The following is a 20,128-nucleotide window of genomic DNA, read 5'->3' on the forward strand; positions in this document are numbered from 1 at the left end:
AATGATCTTTGCTATAGCAATAGTGTCAATTGGTTAAGGAGAAATTTGCAGCACCGCCTGTGTGTGTGTGTGTGTGTGTGTGTGTGTGTGTGTGTGTGTGTGTGTGTGTGTTTGGCTTATCCTCAGTAGATGGAGAATGACACACTGGGGAACCCTAATCCTCCGTATCATTTCGAAATCTACAGTAATCACACCGAAGACACAGCCATTCAGAGGGACGCGTCAAAAATGGTGTTGTGAGGATTACACATTGATCCATCTCCTCACCAGTGTTCTCTTACCAGACTCTCTCCTTAAAAGACATCGAAGACAAGAAATTCCTCTGTAATTATCGGATAAGTTGAAGACTGTGTTGGATCCCGCGACGATTTGGCTGGATGCTGTTAAGATCTGTTGGTGGGATGAGGAAAATCTGCTGCCAGATTTTGGACTGGAATTCAACATCTAATGTTCATTCGGTGTGCAAAACGCGGACTAAAGACGCGGTCAGAGCGGGAAATCATAGTTACGTTATCTGTGTTATCAGCTGCTCTGTAATCTTGATATCACATTAGATCGTTTGAGACGGACGGTGTGACCCTGAGGTATACGAGAGTGATCTCTGAACACACCCTTTAAGGGTGAGGTTGGAGACCCTTTAAGGGTGAGGTTGGAGACCCTTTAAGGGTGAGGTTGGAGACCCGGGTCATCCATAAGCGGTGCAGCACCACCGTCTTGCTAAAGGATCGTACCCCATTTCGATCAAAAGGATCAGACAGTGTTTTTATCGAAATACAACGGAACGTAATCTGGTGTACCATACCCACGAGATGTGTTCTCTCATCAATGAACATATATATACTATATATATATATATATATATATATATATATATATATATATATATATATATATATATATATATATTTTTTTTTTTTTTTTTTTTTTATACCTCGTCGCTGTCTCCCGCGTTTGCGAGGTAGCGCAAGGAAACAGACGAAAGAAATGGCCCAACCCCCCCATACACATGTACATACACACGTCCACACACGCAAATATACATACCTACACAGCTTTCCATGGTTTACCCCGGACGCTTCACATGCCCTGATTCAGTCCACTGACAGCATGTCAACCCCTGTATACCACATCGCTCCAATTCACTCTATTCCTTGCCCTCCTTTCACCCTCCTGCATGTTCAGGCCCCGATCACACAAAATCCTTTTCACTCCATCTTTCCACCTCCAATTCGGTCTCCCTCTTCTCCTCGTTCCCTCCACCTCCGACACATATATCCTCTTGGTCAATCTTTCCTCACTCATTCTCTCCATGTGCCCAAACCATTTCAAAACACCCTCTTCTGCTCTCTCAACCACGCTCTTTTTATTTCCACACATCTCTCTTACCCTTACGTTACTTACTCGATCAAACCACCTCACACCACACATTGTCCTCAAACATCTCACTTCCAGCACATCCATCCTCCTGCGAACAACTCTATCCATAGCCCACGCCTCGCAACCATACAACATTGTTGGAACCACTATTCCTTCAAGCATACCCATTTTTGCTTTCCGGGATAATGTTCTCGACTTCCACACATTTTTCAAGGCTCCCAAAATTTTCGCCCCCTCCCCCACCCTATGATCCACTTCCGCTTCCATGGTTCCATCCGCTGACAGATCCACTCCCAGATATCTAAAACACTTCACTTCCTCCAGTTTTTCTCCATTCAAACTCACCTCCCAATTGACTTGACCCTCAACCCTACTGTACCTAATAACCTTGCTCTTATTCACATTTACTCTTAACTTTCTTCTTCCACACACTTTACCAAACTCAGTCACCAGCTTCTGCAGTTTCTCACATGAATCCGCCACCAGCGCTGTATCATCAGCGAACAACTGACTCACTTCCCAAGCTCTCTCCTCCCCAACAGACTTCATACTTGCCCCTCTTTCCAAGACTCTTGCATTTACCTCCCTAACAACCCCATCCATAAACAAATTAAACAACCATGGAGACATCACACACCCCTGCCGCAAACCTACATTCACTGAGAACCAATCACTTTCCTCTCTTCCTACACGTACACATGCCTTACATCCTCGATAAAAACTTTTCACTGCTTCTATATATATATATATATATACTTCTAACCGCGTGACATCCTGGTAAACAGTGATACAGTATGAGGCCGCTACCCCGGCAACACTAACCCCTAGAGTTATCTACACACAACCTTATGAAGTTGATCGTGTGTGTGTGTGTGTGTGTGTGTGTGTGTGTGTGTGTGTGTGTGTGTGTGTGTGACATTATGTTGCCGGTGGTTGTTGACAGATTGTGAGGAAGACAACAAACCTATTATTTCCATCTTCTGGTTTGAAGATTCTGAAAGGTTTGTTACACATTTCAAAAGATATCTTTTTCCCCCACCCATCCCCACGCTTGTAGGAGCCCTCCCGTATTACCGGAGAAGACAGTGGCTACATTACCTTGCCTCTTGCAGACAGGAGGGCCCTTATGCACGTCTAATACCCTTACCTAAGGTGTATGGATGAGTGACTCTCTTGTGTTAAGAGGATCTCTAACACAGTGAAAATATAAGGTCATACTACACGTCTTTTTTTTTTTTCCCCTGAAAACAAGATTTTCCATACACTTTCCAAGACCTCATTCTGTGAGTGGGAGTTTCCTGTCTTGCCTCACAAGACCACCCTGGGGTCATGACCTGCCAGAGGAAGGGCTACTGACGAGTCGTCCTCCTCCACTCCTGAGGGAGTTACCGAAAGTCAATAGGAAATTGGGTTTGGGATTACCTTTCCTCGCCTTGAAGGAGGCCAGAATGTCTCGTAGTAAACACAGCTTGGTAATATACTCGGAACTGTCACTCGATAGATCAAGAACGTTGCCCTCATCTCTAGCTTGAAGCTCTAAGGATCAGCTCGCAATGATGAGTAATGAGAATATTCTCCCATCCATTTAGAAGGGCTTATACAATAGGCCACGTCTTGTCATCTGGTTAGAGTAGGTAATGCCAGAAGAAAAAATTTTCTTTCCCCCTCCTCCCCGATTGCCTCAGTCATGGACGTTCTGATGCCTCTTACTCTATCCATAGCGCTTGTACCCATTCTATCCCACCACGGTGTCGCAACCATCCCTATCCTTGACCCATCCCCAGCACCCACTCCTGCTCTCCTGTGGTCCACTCACCTTCGTATACCTGGTCCCTGAGGAAGGAACCTGCACGTCACACACAATCACCAGCGTCCTTGTTGGGGCCACCGCCACCAGCATAAGTGATCAGACTTGCTGCTCCGACACCAGACGTGTTCCCTGACACCAGACGTGTTCCCTGACACCAGGCGTGTTCTCTGACACCAGACGTGTTCTCTGACACCAGACGTGTTCCCTGACACCAGGCGTGTTCTCTGACACCAGACGTGTTCTCTGACACCAGACGTGTTCTCTGCCACCAGGCGTGTTCTCTGACACCAGCCGTGTTCTCTAACACCAGGCGTGTTCCCTGACACCAGGCGTGTTCTCTGACACCAGACGTGTTCTCTGACACCAGACGTGTTCTCTGACACCAGGCGTGTTCTCTGACGCCAGCCGTGTTCTCTAACACCAGGCGTGTTCTCTGACACCAGACGTGTTCTCTGGCACCAGGCGTGTTCTCTGGCACCAGGCGTGTTCCCTGACACCAAACGTGTTCTCCAACACCAGACGTGTTCTCTGACACCAGACGTGTTCTCTGACACCAGGCGTGTTCTCTAACACCAGACGTGTTCTCTAATACCAGACGTATACTCTGACACCAGACGTGTTCTCTAATACCAGACGTGTTCTCTAACACCAGACGTGTTCTCTGACACCAGACGTGTTCTCTAACACCAGGCGTATTCTCTGACACCAAATGTGTTCTCAGACATCAGACGTGTTCTCTGACACCAGGCGTGCTCTCTGACACCAGACGTGTCAGAGATTCTCTGACACCAGGCGTGTTTTCTGACACCAGGCGTGTTCTCTGACACCAGGCGTGTTCTCTGACACCAGACGTGTTCTCCGACACTAGACGTGTTCTCCGACACCAGACGTGTTCTCCGACACAAGACGTGTTCTCCGACACCAGACGTGTTCTCTAACACCAGGCGTGTTCTCTGACACCAGACCTGGTTCCCTGACACCTACAGTCAGTGATATGGTAACAGACTGATTGATCTGACAACAGCCTTGGTACCCAAGGTGCAGATCCATTCCACTCTAGCGCTCACTGCTCACTATCTCACCCCACCGTCTACCGCCACTGCTTACTGTCCCATCCCACTATCTACCGCCACTGCTAACCATCCCATCCCACTATCTACCACCACATATACGAATAATTCACAACAGCCCACCGTGGAGGCCACCTTACGTATGTACATATGTGGTATTCGTGAGTCACAGTCTGGCCTCAGAGCCACCAGAGCTTAACCATCTTGCCTTTCAGTCTCTCAATTACCGCCCGACTCACGTATCATCTTCCTGGGAGCGACCACAGTGACCACCTGAAGAAGGTGACCTGAAGAAGGTGACCCACCTGAAGAAGATGACCCGAGATCTCACGGTTGGTCGTTATAACTTGTCGCCGGCGTCTTTAACGGCCCCAGACATTCGATAGGTCAAGAGTCCCGATGAACTGTCCAATTACTCCCGTCCGTTTCCTCGTCATGGTTAAGACCCAGTCCAGGGTCACGTCTCCCTGCCTTTCTCAGTCTTGGATTTGTACAAACTCAACTCCCAAGACTCTCTCTCTCTCTCTCTCTCTCTCTCTCTCTCTCTCTCTCTCTCTCTTCGATCACCTCTTGTGTAATATCTAAGGGCGCCTCTGTACATTCCTCCGTCCCCTCACTTTACAAAAAGGGCTGGAGAAGTTATGTGTGTGTGTGTGTGTGTGTGTGTGTGTGTGTGTGTGTGTGTGTGTGTGTGTGTGTGTGTGTGTGGGCGAATACTGACAGATGTGTGTGATGAACAATATATACATACAGTAAGACTTAACTCTCCCTATCTTCAGACTTCACAGAAAGAGAGAGAGAAAAATCGAGATAAACAGCTTAATATTCTTCTGTTCATTTCTGTCATCTATCCTCAACAAAAGTATCACGGTCTACCTCAGTCTATCCTCTCTTAATCTATCCAGCAGTGGTCTCGCTATTCTCGACCCTGCTCCCTACCTTGCAGGCTCACACAGGCCCGTAACGTCCAAATCATTATTCTCGGATTCTCTACATTTCGTCTTTTCAGAACTATTCAAATCCCTTTACGTTCCAGGCAATCCCTTGTGGCATTTGGTTCCTTTATCATCGTCTAACGTCTATCATAAATCCCACAGATCCTGCAAACGTATCAGCCACAAGTCCCTTCCCCTTCTCCCGTCCCGCATATCCTCCATGACCTTCGACCTAAACCCGTTTCGCTTACACCAGTTTGAACAAGTTCTCAGATCAATATAGTCTAGTGGAAACTCTCCATTAAACAGATAGGAATAAAGAGGCGAATAACGTCCCTACTGTATGAACTGAGTCATTTTCCTTTCGTAAAGAGGGCTTGGATACTCGACAAGTTGGTTTTTATAAATATATATTTAAACAGACTGTACAGAAGGAAAAGGTCCTGGCGTTGGGGGGGTGAAGAGTGATGAAGAATATCGCCCCGGCCCCTGGCTCTACCTCGCCCGTCTGTGTGTGGCTGAGGCACTAGCCAAGGGCTTGGTGGTGTTTGAGAGGCGTGGGCGTGGTGTTAGGCCTGGTAGGCGTGGCGTGCGGCCCATGTTGGAGGAGGGCCGTGGGTGGAGGTTCCGGTGTGGGCGTGATGGTCGTCTAGTACTTGACAACGTAGCCGTGTTGTTCCACAGGTTCCACAGCCACATCGGTCCTCACGCCAGTCTGGATCTGGTAAGGTGCGGGAGCTGCCAGGGCGGGGGCAGCGACGGCGCCGTAGGTGATGGGGGAGGCAGCGATGGGCAGACCAGCGTAGGGCAGAGCACCAGCGTAGGGCAGAGCACCAGCGTAGGGCAGAGCACCAGCGTAGGGCAGGCCAGTCCAGGGGATGGTGGCAGCACTAACGGCTGTCAGCGCCAGGGCGAGGACGACCTACGAACACAATACAGACGGTCACCAGCTGCTTACCTGGACACTTACAAGGCCTTACTAGGGGCACCTGGCAGGCTACAGGTTACCAGGCTTCAGCAGAGATATTCAAAGGCTAAAGGGCGTCCCTGGAAATACCTACAGGCTACAGGGCATTTACCAAAAGTATCTACCGTCTACAGAGTGTACGTCCGTTGATCACTGAAGACTGCCCACTCCTGTACTCAGTTCCAGGCTCCATGGAACCATTACTGTCACTAACACCTTCAGGTAGAGAACTGGCCTCCTCCAGGCACAGGAGCGACATACTCTCAGTTAAAGGACAAAGACAACATCAGAGATAAGCTAAGACCCATTTAGTTAAATATATCATTAATGAAAGTTAATACTCTCATTACAGACTAAAAATGAAGTCATAAAATCAGTTACCGGAAACAGACTATGATTAGTTAAAGTGTGTGTGTGTGTGTGTGTGTGTGTGTGTGTGTGTGTGTGTGTGTGTGTGTGTGTGTTGATCAGATGTGGGACTTTAGAATGACTGTATCTGTTCTACAGAGGCACGGGCTGAGGAACCAACGATTGTAGATCGGATAGACTGTATTTCTCGTGTAAATGTGAGGGTGATAATAATATACATTTGTCTCTCTACGTTCTTCTGAGGCAAGGGATGATGATATCGACTCTTGATACGAAAACTGAAAGATTAAAACGAAGTAACAGAGTCCGTGGACAAAGCCTGATGTGAACTGAGATCCAGAACTTAAAAAAACACCCTCAGAAAATCACATGTAAGTGTCATGAACAGGATTCCTATATACACTACAAACTCTTCGTTTCCACAGCAGATATTAGAGGTGTTCTCTACAATACTTACCACTGAAATAATTACGTCTTCTAAGTCTCGAAAGGATGAAAGTAAGATACTTATAGATCTTCAGTGTCAACCACTGTTTATGAATAGATAATATTCTAGTGGGGAGAAACAGTGAGAATTTACAAAGTGGGACAATATTTCCTATTATTAAGCAATGGCTGGACATCATTATTGATAATCTCTTTTTTTTTTTTTAATTCAAATCCTTTTAAATCTCCTCAGAGAAGAGAAGCATTGGTTTCATCATTTTTTGTTTTGTTTTGTTTTCGGTAACAGACTCTGAAACTCCTCAGAGACAAGAATGCGTCATTATGAACTCACTCACAAGAATCATTCCAAGTCGCTAAAGGAACTACCATGAAGGCAAAAGTATACCATGATGGATCCCGTGTAAAGTATCAATGTACATTCAGTGCCAAGTACGAAACTGCAGTCACTGCCTTAATCCTACATCACAGATCACAAGCACTCACAAACTTCATCATCTTGGCAGGAGGAGAGGAGAGGGAGGAGGTCCTTCTTCTGTAACAGCGTAGAGAAGATTGGTGAGGAAGACGTCCCGACCCTGTCTATATATAGCCAGGGGACCCCACCCAGAAACCTTCGCCAGGGACGCGCCAAAACCCCGCCCTGCCTGACGCCGGGCCACCCCACCGCCTTGAGAGATGGCGTGGTGGTCATGCCCTGAGGGACTGCTGGGGCCCAACCCGTGTCCCTCACGGGGGCTTCAAGGGCCCTCATGGTCTCCACACCCTCGTGAGGGGCCTTTCGGGCCCTCCCACACCTCAGTAAAGACAACCAGATCAAAATGATAACTCAGGATAAGAATCATGGCAGGAAGCATGAAAGAAGAAAAGGGGAGAGATGATGACATTAGAATAATGATGCGACAGAGAAAAACAGGGGCATGAAAAGCATAACAGATAGACAGACAGATTGAGAGAGAGAGAGAGAGAGAGAGAGAGAGAGAGAGAGAGAGAGAGAGAGAGAGAGAGAGAGAGAGAGAGAGAGGTACATCCCAGATGCTCTGGCTAGGTGACCTCATCCTGGACAGACGAAAAAAAACCGAGAGTGTGTGGGGGTTGGTTGGTCGCTCTTCCTCGACATATGTGGTCAGACAGAAGACTTGAGTCTGACTCATCTCCTCATCATGCCCTCCTCCTCATATATATATATATATATATATATATATATATATATATATATATATATATATATATACACACACACACACCCATGTTTACAACTGACGTACGAATTCACAAAATGTCTGATCTCTGACCCCGTTAAAGCTCAACAGATGGACGTATATCATAATAGAAAAAAAAAACATGAGTTTGGGTCTAAGGTCAGTTGACTCTGGCAACAGGAAAGGCTATCAAGACGATGGTGTTTCATTCCGAACACAAGCAACATGTAACATGACCTGACTCGAAAGAACAATTTAATGAGTGATCATCAATATCCACTTAAGACATACCACAGAACTTTAAAAGCCTGAATACCTTTTGAATGGTATCATATGGTATCTTAAGATTATATCTTGTGATATTTACTTACATACATACATACATACATACATACATACATACATACAGACATACATACATACTGATACGCTCATAGACACAAATACCATATGCAGTAACATATACAAAGTGGACACACACACACACACACACACACACACACACACAAACATGCATACACACACACACACACACACACACACACACACACACACACACACACACACACATTTATATTCTGGTGGTGTTACCGGACTCCGCCTGCTCGATATTACACCGAGATTGAAAAATCACCTTTGAGTAGGCTTTCTCACTGGGGAGTACAATCTACTCAAAGAGCTTCTCACTTTGAAGGAGCCTACGTATCCCTTCTGCTGGAAGTGGCGCAGGCTTGGGTTCCAGGAGTCTTTAGAAAGAAGGTCCCGAGCATCAGCGGAGCTGTTGCTAGAGAAAATGGTCCTGGGGTAATCACTAATGACTATAGGAAGGCATCATGATTGGTCCAACCTCCCTGGGATTCTCAGTCACCAATTACGAAGGCGAGGAAGTGTTCCCCTGATGAATATTGATGGGCCTCCGTGCGTTCTGGGAAGGACGACCACGTCCGGCGCTGCTCACAGCGTTCATGACGACCCTGTCGGGTATGGAGGTCGTCGTTCAACGTGGCGGTCTTAATGTATGTGTTGGTAGGTCGCTTCCGTCGGGAAGGAGGGCGGACGTCCGCCCCACCGTCTGTCCGTGAGATGATCTCGTTGTGACGCCCTCAGCGCCTGTGAGGGGAGGAGGAGGCTGGAGGAGGGAGAGAGAGGGGGTTATGCACGTCGGATGTGCAGGTTATCCGTGGTTACCTCAGCCTTGTGCAGGACGGTCGGTCCGCCACAACGTCATGTCCACTCACTCACATGGCAGGTCTCGGGCTAGCGAATCTGGTAGATTCCCTCTAAGGAATATCAATGATGATAAAGAGGTCATGCTGCCCCCCCTACACACCATGGAGAAAGTGTATGTGTGTTATCTACGCTCGCCCTGCCCTTTGAAAAGCATTCATCTTGACTTAGGTTTTGGTGGACATGACTTCAAGATCCTGCGAATCTTCTCAAACCTTTTCGTGGTTTTGGTTTTAGCAGATTTTCTTCGTCTGGCTGGACGAGTGAGGTGTGGCAGATTGGGTCAGACCTGTTCTTGTTGCCAGGCTGCCTCGCTCGGCGATGGTCATCCATCCAGGAGCAAGTGTCTCATTCCATAGCCAGGAATGAGAAACGTCTCCAAGCCAACCACAGACTGAAGTCCTAACCCTGCATAACAACCCTATCGTAAATAAAAGTTAGTAGTCCCTTTCCCATCCTCACAAAATCCAGGAAAAATATAGCAGCAACAGAAGAACCAATGGTCCTGCCGTAAGATGCGATCATCCATTCACGAATTCTCATCATCAAGACGAATTGATCCACTGACAGCGAGAGCTTGATGCCAACATGGCAGGTGCAGTGGTATCCTGAAGCGTAGCAGAAACATCACACACCTCCACTCGTGGCTTGAACATAAGAGAGGAGGAGGAGGAGGAGGAGGAGGAGGAGGAGGAGGTATAGGTATGAGAGAGTAAAAGGAAAATGTAATTTGGTCATAAAATGTGGAAGGAAGAAAATAAAGGAAAAATGACGTGTCAATACACAAGCATATTCCTGTGTGTCATTACAAATGTGTCCTGTACGTGGAGGGAGTTTTGCACTCGTGGGGCCTCAGCTCTTGAACATCCTCTACTGTCGACAAACAACCTCTTAGATTTTTGTATAATGTCCGCAGAAACCACGTCCTCACTCATGCCATCCCACTCATCCACCACTCTTATACTAGAGAAGCAATTTATTACATATTTTTCAGCAAGTTTCCTGCTAAATTTCACGTTCTGTCCTCTGCTTACTCCATCCACACATATCTGAAAAAAACTATCTAGTGTTTACGTCATCGACCTGATAAAAAAAAACAAAAAAACTTAGTTGTGATCAAGTTACCCTTAACTCTTCTCTCTTCCAAGGTCGTCAGATCTAGAGCTTCTAGCATTTCCCTGTAACGCAGTTACCCTAATTCCAGTGTCATCTTTTGATACCTTCCCTCGCCCCTCCTCTGTGTGTGTGTGTGTGTGTGTGTGTGTGTGTGTGTGTGTGTGTGTGTAAATCAAAGTACACAGGCAGGAAAGACATCAGTCCACCATGCGAATGTATCGCACGAACCATAGACCATAGACGAGGTACGTGTGGCCTGGTACCGGTGAACAGGTGATGGTTGTACCGTAAGGGTGTGGTCCCCACGCCACCAAGGTTACCCCACACACACACATACCACAGCCACCCCGACGTGGCTACCACCGCTGTTCCTGATGTTGTGGCCTCTCTCTCTCTCTCTCTCTCTCTCTCTCTCTCTCTCTCTCTCTCTCTCTCTCTCTCTCTCTCTCTCTCTCTCAATCAGAAAGGCCCCCACAGCCCGAGAGGCAAAGGGGTCCACCCTCGACATACACGCGACCCCCTCCCCCAAACTATCGCCGCGCCAGCGTAGGGGGCGCAGATCGGGCTGATCGCCTCAAGGTGAACCCAGACATCTGCTTCGGGAGGACCCTGGCCTTCCCCTGTCCGCCTTCGGCCTACCTGGATCTCATTCCATCCGTCGACACATCTACCTCAAAGCCTTCCAATTATCCTTCAACATCTTCTTCCTTTTTTTTTCGCCCCCCTGAAAGAGGAGAGAAGTTTCTGATGCTGCGATACAACCATTTAACTTGCCACTCTCTCGGTATTTCTGTAGGGCATCGCTGGAGGGAGGCGCGCTCTTATGATTCCCTTTGAAAGGATCGGGACCGGACGGACTGGATCCTCTGGTATTAGGATTCTAATCTCTGTGTTGGTCATCCTGCGGATTTTCTCTTCGGGTTTTACTCCTCTTCTCAGATGCGATTTGAAATGACCCAAAGGATATTCTTTTTTTTTTCCTTCGATTTAATTTATGATAAGCCTAAAATACACACTGCGTTATATATATATATATATATATATATATATATATATATATATATATATATATATATATATATATATATATATATATATGTGTGTGTGTGTGTGTGTGTGTGTGTGTGTGCAGTAAATCATAACAAACACGTGTGTTTAAAGACGTAGAATCACAGAGGGTTGAGGCAACACGTGTAATTATGTAATCCCAGGTATTAATGACCCCACTAACAATATGTCAGCGCCAGACTCAACATGAAAAATAATCATCTTTTTATTCAGGTTTTCAAGCAAATGTGCGACCCCGCGAGAAGAGAAAAAAAAATTCCAAATATTTACGGTAAATTTTTGGGCCAAAAATGATTTTTTGGTTTTAATTTGCAATACAGCATTAATGAAAGGCTTCCCTGCTTCAAATAATCATGGACACCAACCATTTCATGGTGCTGCTGCTGGTGGTGGCCGACACACACACCGAGCACGGAAGGACGAGGCGAATAATAACAAATATTCTTTTTTCTAAATGCCATCATCTAATGACAGACCTTGGTCAATCCTGAAGATTGTTTGAACCACGGATTCACCATGAAAAATAGTCCTTATTATCAAGTTGCGAAGCTAAAACATTACCCTCAGAAAAATACTCAAACTTGCAAGGTACTTTTGACCCAACCCCCCCAAAAAAAAATATATAATAATTAATCAATTAATAATAGATGTTATATGACGTAATGAAATGGATCTACAACATATATGCATTGTTTAGGGTGCATTAAAACTTGTAATCAAATGTTTCAATACGAATACGAATCCGGCTCTGAAATAATGTTGGCAGGGTCATCCAGGCCTGTCATTACATGAAGATGTTGCAATATTATTTCATCACAAATCTTTCGTTCAGCAGGAGTGATAGTCCATCCAGGGGGGGGGGGGGGTGGACTCGTGTCGGTCAGGGGGTTAACAGAGCGGAGGAGGAGGAATATCGTGTGTGGAGGCGCGGGCATTCTACCTTGGGTGTGTCCACTATTCCAGCCGTGTGATGGTGTACTATTGTGTGTGTGTGTGTGTGAGAGAGAGAGAGAGAGAGAGAGAGAGAGAGAGAGAGAGAGAGAGAGAGAGAGAGAGAGAGAGAGAGAGGCCTTCCCTCCTATGGACCATAAAATCAAGAAAACAAAACTGGTCCACAGTCGTCCATCACATGAGGAAGATCCAATCACGGCCAACGTCGAGGGTTCTGATGACGCTCTTATTAACTGGTGCTGTTGTTTAGCTTCCCCTCGGAGGGGGGGGGGGGGGTCACACCTTCCCAACATCTGAATATAAAAAGGCACAGGTGAAATATCAACCCGCTTTCTGTTATGCAGAATCAAAGTGGAGGGGCGCCTCATCGAGGACTACGGTGTATGTTCAGGAAGGGCCATCACTTGTAGTTCCTGCAGGAGGACATTACTTGTAGATCCTGCAGGAGGGCATTACTTGTAGATCCTGCAGGAGGGCATTACTTGTAGATCCTGCAGGAGGGCATTACTTGTAGATCCTGCAGGAGGGCATTACTTGTAGATCCTGCAGGAGGGCATTGCTTGTAGATCCTGCAGGAGGGCATTACTTGTAGATCCTGCAGGAGGGCATTACTTGTAGATCCTGCAGGAGGGCATTACTTGTAGATCCTGCAGGAGGGCATTACTTGTAGATCCTGCAGGAGGACATTACTTGTAGGTCCTGTAGGAGGGCATTACTTGTAGATCCTGCAGGAGGGCATTACTTGTAGATCCTGCAGGAGGGCATTACTTGTAGATCCTGCAGGAGGGCATTACTTGTAGATCCTGCAGGAGGGCATTACTTGTAGATCCTGCAGGAGGACATTACTTGTAGATCCTGTAGGAGGGCATTGCTTGTAGATCCTGCAGGAGGACATTACGAAAGACGTGGAGTCAGGTTGCTCCAGCCCCTCCATCCTACACTACATCCTTTGCCAGGGGCTGAGACCACAACCTGGGCTGCAGGACCACGCCCGCCTCCTACGTGCCTGGCCTCCGTCTCCGCCATGCACGCCCCTGGACGACATCAACAGGATCCTTCCTTCCCTCTCTTCATGACTGGTAAGGGAAGATGATACAGTCATGCAAACACTCAAGCAGCCAACGGAACCGGAATGTTTCCACGAGAGAAAACATTCTAGAAACAATGAAATTTGCTTTTTTTTTCCCCGAAAAAAAAACTAGACTGGATTTTCTGGCCTATGGAGAGATCGTCAAGGTGCTCCCAGTCTACGGGGTAGTAGCACTTATGTTACATGTACGGAAGGATGACTGTCGTGTACCATGCATATTATGGGCCCGCTCTAGAGCGGGGTCATGCTAGAGGACGCGCCGCGATTATTCAACAGGAACTCCCAACTCAACGCGGATTTCCACCCGTTTGTTCCCCTCGCATACGGCTCGTTATTCTACAAAAGCACCATCAACAACAGCCTCCGAGGAGAAGTGACCCGTGTGTCTGGTGGTCGTAGGGCGACTGGCCACGCCCAAACCCACCTACAAATTCAAGACCAGATCCACAAAAACTGGACGCGCGCGGAACAGCTTCACCTGACCAACGCCCAGCCTGCATCTTCACCTGGTGGTACGTTAAGAAAAAAAACAAAAAAAAACACGTATGAAAGTAAAATCATCGGCTCTACAGAGAGGCACATCGGCGATATAATTGTTAGCGTTGCGTTCCCACACATCAGGCAATTAAACAAGTGCGCGAATTGCCAGGCTTTACCCTGAAAGACATATCGTCACATCATCAAAATAAAAGGCAGGTTTCTTCCGGAAACTCGATTTTTAAAACTAGAGTTACGTCTAAGTCAGTGAGGGAGGGGGAGGATATACTTCGAAAAGCCTCAGAGGGAACCAAAGTGTTGTTCGAAGGCTATAAAGGAAGACGAAGCGAAAAGCCAGTGTGGCAGGACTGGGTCTCACAAACTCGGGCGGGATCAGCGTGTGACCTTGAGGGAGAACGGCGTCCTTGCTCTAGCTTGGGTGTGGCCCATGACTACACCCTTCTCCTCCCTTTTCCTCATCGTCTTCCTTTTTTATCTTCCTCCTCCTCCTCCTCCTCCTTCTCCTCTTCACCACCTCCCTCTCCACCTTAACATCTGTATATCTTTTTTTTTTTCTAATGATCGTAGTATACTATCTGGCTGGCCTGTTTCTACCAACTCTCACCGATACGAACAGTAAGAGAGAACAACAAGATATGGGGACAGAGGCAACCGCTGTTACGGGAAGAGCTTGTGTGACCGCCAGAATGAGAGAGTTGAGCGGGAGGAGGTGGTGGTGGACCACATTAAAAGACCAGCCTCAAATACTAAGTATCTTACATAAGCGTCAGGACTGGACTGGCTGCTTCCAGACACGCCTTTACTGGACGTAAACACATCTGGATCACATAACCAGTGAGTACCACTGTTACAATACATTGCTGTAGCTGATATAATAGAAAATCAGACCTAAACTGCTACCTTGATGTGGAGGTATACAACATGTGTGCTTGAGGCATGTCTATCTTACTTCGGGTTTATGTTAATCAGATCCTTATGTGTTGTCGCCATGCCATGTGTGTGTGTGTCTGTGTGTGTGTGTGTGTGTGTGTGTGTGTGTGTGTGTGTGTGTGTGTGTGTAATATTTACCATGTTAAAGGCTTCATCTATATTCTCTCACGTGTATGGAGAACATCACAAAGACAGACGTGTCCGCTACCATGCAAACCTGTCTACGCTACGCTACCGTATGGATCGAGCGCTGGATCTAGTGTTCACATTCTCCGCTTGTTGGAGCCTGTCATATCTCAAAGAACTAAGCAGTACCACGCCGTTTAACAGCTAATCTGTCCTTAATACCTTAAAATACTATCGAAACAACCTCTCGCTAACGGAAGTCACATCCAGTCATCATAAGACAGATGGCTGACAGCTGGCCAGCTACACAGTAGAAGGCTGAACGTCAGAATATGGCGAGCACGATGGCATCTGGGCAGCTCTCTCTCCCCTCGCCTCTACCGCTACCATGGATTTGCTATGGGAGACTCGTCCTCCCAGACCACCACGGGGCGACGTCCCTGAAGTCAGCTACACCCAGCTGAGACCGGACACACGATGACGTCCTTGGTCGACCACGGGTGAGGTGAACTGGACGTGGACGACGCCCGTGGGTGAAGGGAAGTGGACGACGATGGGTGACGTGAATTTAAGCAAGTCTCGGGGACGACCTCCTTACCTACTTCCCTCACCCGAGCCATCCACCACTATCGTCCACATCAGTCATCCACTCGCACATCCAGTCATCCAACTGACACATCTTTTCATCCAGTTGACCCATCACGTAATCGAGGTCATTCATCCAGTCATCGATCTCGCAACTCATCTCAGGAAACACACTCTGTGCCGACGTTATTCTCAGCGCTAGACAACGTGATCACCCAAATCCATAAATGTTTATAATCTCGGAGGAAGCGGAGGCCAGGAACACTGAGGCTGGGGTCGTACATCCCTCCCCATGGAGACATACTCGTATGACTGGATGTACCTTGGAAACACACGTACGTACGCTTACAGGCTTGGAATACACAGTGTATACAATACACCCACACCTACTGTGTGGACATGTGTCGTGTATACATACACACACGCAGGCGTCCGTCGGAGGATAACCGCCGCGTCGTGATGAGAAAATGGGTGGCACGGGAGGAGGGGGATCAGCTGGAATAACAGTAAACAAAGAAGGGCGTCAGGTGGGGCCCCACACCACACCCTGGCATGACCCCTCCCCCGTCCTACCCAAGGTCACACACACACACACACACAGCGCCAGCCTCGGGACCGCTACTGTGAGGCATAGTTAAGGACGGACTTTTATAAATCACCAGCTGCACCAGATTTCCATATTCATAGGAAAATCTCCTTCCAATCTAGAGTCAGGGAATCAGTCGTTCGTGGTACTGCGTGCAGACTCGTGGGCTTTCTCCAGTGTCGAGCCTTCGACGTCCATCACGAAACGTCAAAAACCTGTCCATGTTTCGATGTTACAGCCTTCCACGTCCATCACGAAATGTCAAAAACCTGTCAGTGTTTGGATATTACGTCCTTTTCCCGTCGAGTAACGCTGGTATCCACAAATCTGATCCGTAACAGCAGAAATAACATAAATATCGCTGACACGTGGGTTTGAAAAAAGAAAAAAAAAACGTAAACCACACTTGTTCGTCGCTTCCCGTGATAAGGTGGGAGCGCCAGGGACAGAGGAACGTCGTCATTTCGTCATGTATGATGCAGCTTCGTATCTGAAGCCACGCCCTACAGACCTTTCCCGTGGTGTCCCCAGACCGCTTCACATGCCCTGGTTCAGACTAACGACAGCATGTCGCTCCCTGTACGCCACATCGCTCCAATTCTCTCCATCCTGAGCACGCCTCTCACCCTCCTGCATGTTCAGACCCCAACAACTCAAAGCCTCTTCCACTTCAATCTCACATCTCCCTCTCGCCTCCTCCTTTCCCAGGCTGTCCACTTCTAACACATATCCTAATAGTATGTCTCTCTTCACTCATCCTCTCCATATGTCCAATCCATTTCAGTAAACCCAGTTCAGCTCCCTCAATCATTCTCCAATGACAACCAAACTTCTCTCCTACACTGTTTCCTAAACCACAAAAACTCGTACAGCCGTGTTGCCTATACTACAACAACCTAGTGAAGCTGTGTTATCTAAGCTACAACTACAACAACTGCTACAGCTGTGTTATCTAAGCTACAACTACAACAACTGCTACAGCTGTGTTATCTAAGCTACAACAACTGCTACAGCTGTGTTATCTAAGCTACAACTACAACAACTGCTACAGCTGTGTTATCTAAGCTACAACAACTGCTACAGCTGTGTTATCTAAGCTACAACAACCTAGTAAAGCTGTGTTATCTAAGCTACAACAACCTAGTAAAGCTGTGTTATCTAAGCTACAACAACCTAGTGAAGCTGTGTTATCTAAGCTACAACAACCTAGTAAAGCTGTGTTATCTAAGCTACAACAACCTAGTAAAGCTGTGTTATCTAAGCTACAACAACCTAGTAAAGCTGTGTTATCTAAGCTACAACAACCTAGTAAAGCTGTGTTATCTAAGCTACAACAACCTAGTAAAGCTGTGTTATCTAAGCTACAACAACCTAGTAAAGCTGTGTTATCTAAGCTACAACAACCTAGTAAAGCTGTGTTATCTAAACTACAACAACCTAGTAAAGCTGTGTTATCTAAGCTACACAAACTAGTAAAGATGTGTTATCTAAGCTACAACAACCTAGTAAAGCTGTGTTATCTAAACTACAACAACCTAGTAAAGCTGTGTTATCTAAACTACACAAACTAGTAAAGATGTGTTATCTAAGCTACAACAACCTAGTAAAGCTGTGTTACCTAAACTAGAAAAAAAAAAAAAAAACAGAGGAAATTGCACTTCCCTCTGTCCTCCAACCTCCAGCCAACACATTGGTAAGTCCCTCTGGTAACCACTGGAAAACAAGGTGTATTACTGACCTGATCATCCGGGTCACTGGTCAGCAAATCAGGTGATTAGGAAGAGAATGTAATATCTGCTTAGACCAATCACTGCCCGCCATATCTCCCGGTTAATGAAGTCGGCACGGGGTCACGCAAGCAGCCGGATATTGCAAATGAGATTATATCTACAACACGGATAATTCCTTGAGAAATTCCTCCGTCTACCGACGTAAAAGAGAGACACCAGCACAGCTGGTTTTAGCATGAGCTACGGAGGCCATCTTCGGTAGCCGTGCTGTCGGTGATCACGGACACACGAAACAACACGAAGACCGTGAAGAAATTACTTGCCCATATTTTCCACACGATATTTTATACATGATCTAAATCTCACCGAGATGTTTTGATGTTCTGTGGTCGCGATAAGACTCCCAGATCACATGATGGTTAATCAATCCTTAATTGGAAGAAGGGAGGGAGAAGAGGGATGGGGGAGGAGGAGGAGGAGGAGAGGGACAATTAATTAGTGACAATACCCAGAAATTTTTCGATGATATCCAGGCCACAATGGCGACTCCCTCTCCTTACCGTTAAGGTCTGGCAACCTTGAGGTCCATGGTTCGATTCCACTTGGAAATGGAGGAAATCGAGCAGGTATCTGATGACGATAAGCTCTCAAAAGACTGGCTAGAAATAAGAGAAAGAAATGCAATGTGTTCTTGTGCCGCTAGGGGGGGAGGGGGGTACCTACCCATCTTCATTAAGGGGGTGACGGGAACGTAGGTAAACCATCAACGTAAACTGTGACGTAAGTGGAACAGTATACCATGCAAGTGTAGGTAAACCAAAGGGGGATTATAGTATACTGTACGTATACTTGCAGAGAATATACTACTGACACTATACTGTTCACACTTACCATGTATCCCATACACACTCCCCATGCCCCCCTCCCACCTACACCTCTCCCACCTACACAATCCACCTTTCCCACTTACACCAACCACCTCTCCCACCTACACCAACCACCTCTCCCACCGACACCAACCACCTCTCACTCTTCCTCTCCCTACCTCCCTCAGGTACTTTGTAAACATACGGCACCACGTCACCGGATATGGGTCTCTCTCTCTCTCTCTCTCTCTCTCTCTCTCTCTCTCTCTCTCTCTCTCTCTCTCTCTCTCTCTCTCTCTCTCTCAGCTCTATTCCCCCAGCCACTACTGCTATCACATGACGACATGTAAACCATAAATAGAATGAGCACATCAAAGGGACTTATTCCCGTTTTTTAAATCCTCAATATATATATATATATATATATATATATATATATATATATATATATATATATACATAAGAACATTTCATCACACAGAGTGTGGCGAGGGCTGGCGTTGCGTAACTGTATACCATATAAAAACAGCAGGAACCGATTATACGAATACTGGCAATTATATACCCCCCACGGATTATACATCTCCTGGCCCCAAGCCCTAATATGTATGCATTATTCATGCTGTGGACGACGACGCCGTGCGGGTTACAGCCTATAGAAAACGGGACTACCGGAGGGGGTGAAGAAAAATGGCAAGGCAACACTGTAACGCAGAGAAAAAAATTTAATTCAATATTATTTCAGCTTTAAGGTTAGCTATGAATACCTGTCTCACATATTCTATTACGTATTCTCTTGTAATAAGTCCTGTAGGGCCTGAACATGTAGGAGAGTGAACGGCGTGCACGGAATAGAGTGAACTGGAACGATGTGGTATATTGGGGTCGACGTGCCGTCAGTGGACTGAGCCAGGGTATGTGGATGGGGGTCTGTGGTGCCTGGATGTGGATAGGGAGCTGTGGTTTCGGTGCACTGCCGATGACAGTTAGAGACTGAGTGTGGACGACTGTGGGCTTTTCTTAGTCTGTTTCCGGGTGCTACCTCGCTGAAGCTGGGGGTTGCGATGCTGTTTTATGTGGGGCGAGGTGGCACCTAGAATGGATGAAGGCGAGCAAATATGAATATGCACTTGTGTATATATGTATGTGTATGTATATGTACTTGTATGCGCGTATATATA

The 20,128-nt window shown here is 46.8% G+C and overlaps 1 protein-coding gene across 1 annotated transcript; it reads right to left on the reverse strand.

The window, feature by feature from the left end:
- Positions 1 to 5,585: 5,585 nt before the first annotated feature.
- LOC139763262 (uncharacterized) lies at positions 5,586 to 7,616 on the reverse strand. The gene is made up of 2 exons (XM_071689202.1): positions 7,459 to 7,616; positions 5,586 to 6,114 (listed from the first exon to the last, which is right to left on the reverse strand). The coding sequence occupies exons 1-2, from the start codon at positions 7,468 to 7,470 to the stop codon at positions 5,842 to 5,844; spliced, it is 285 nt and encodes a 94-aa protein (XP_071545303.1). The 5' UTR covers positions 7,471 to 7,616; the 3' UTR covers positions 5,586 to 5,841.
- Positions 7,617 to 20,128: the final 12,512 nt, after the last annotated feature.

The sequence above is a fragment of the Panulirus ornatus genome, chromosome 46 (assembly GCF_036320965.1).
Source record: "Panulirus ornatus isolate Po-2019 chromosome 46, ASM3632096v1, whole genome shotgun sequence".
Lineage (NCBI taxonomy): Eukaryota > Metazoa > Arthropoda > Malacostraca > Decapoda > Palinuridae > Panulirus > Panulirus ornatus.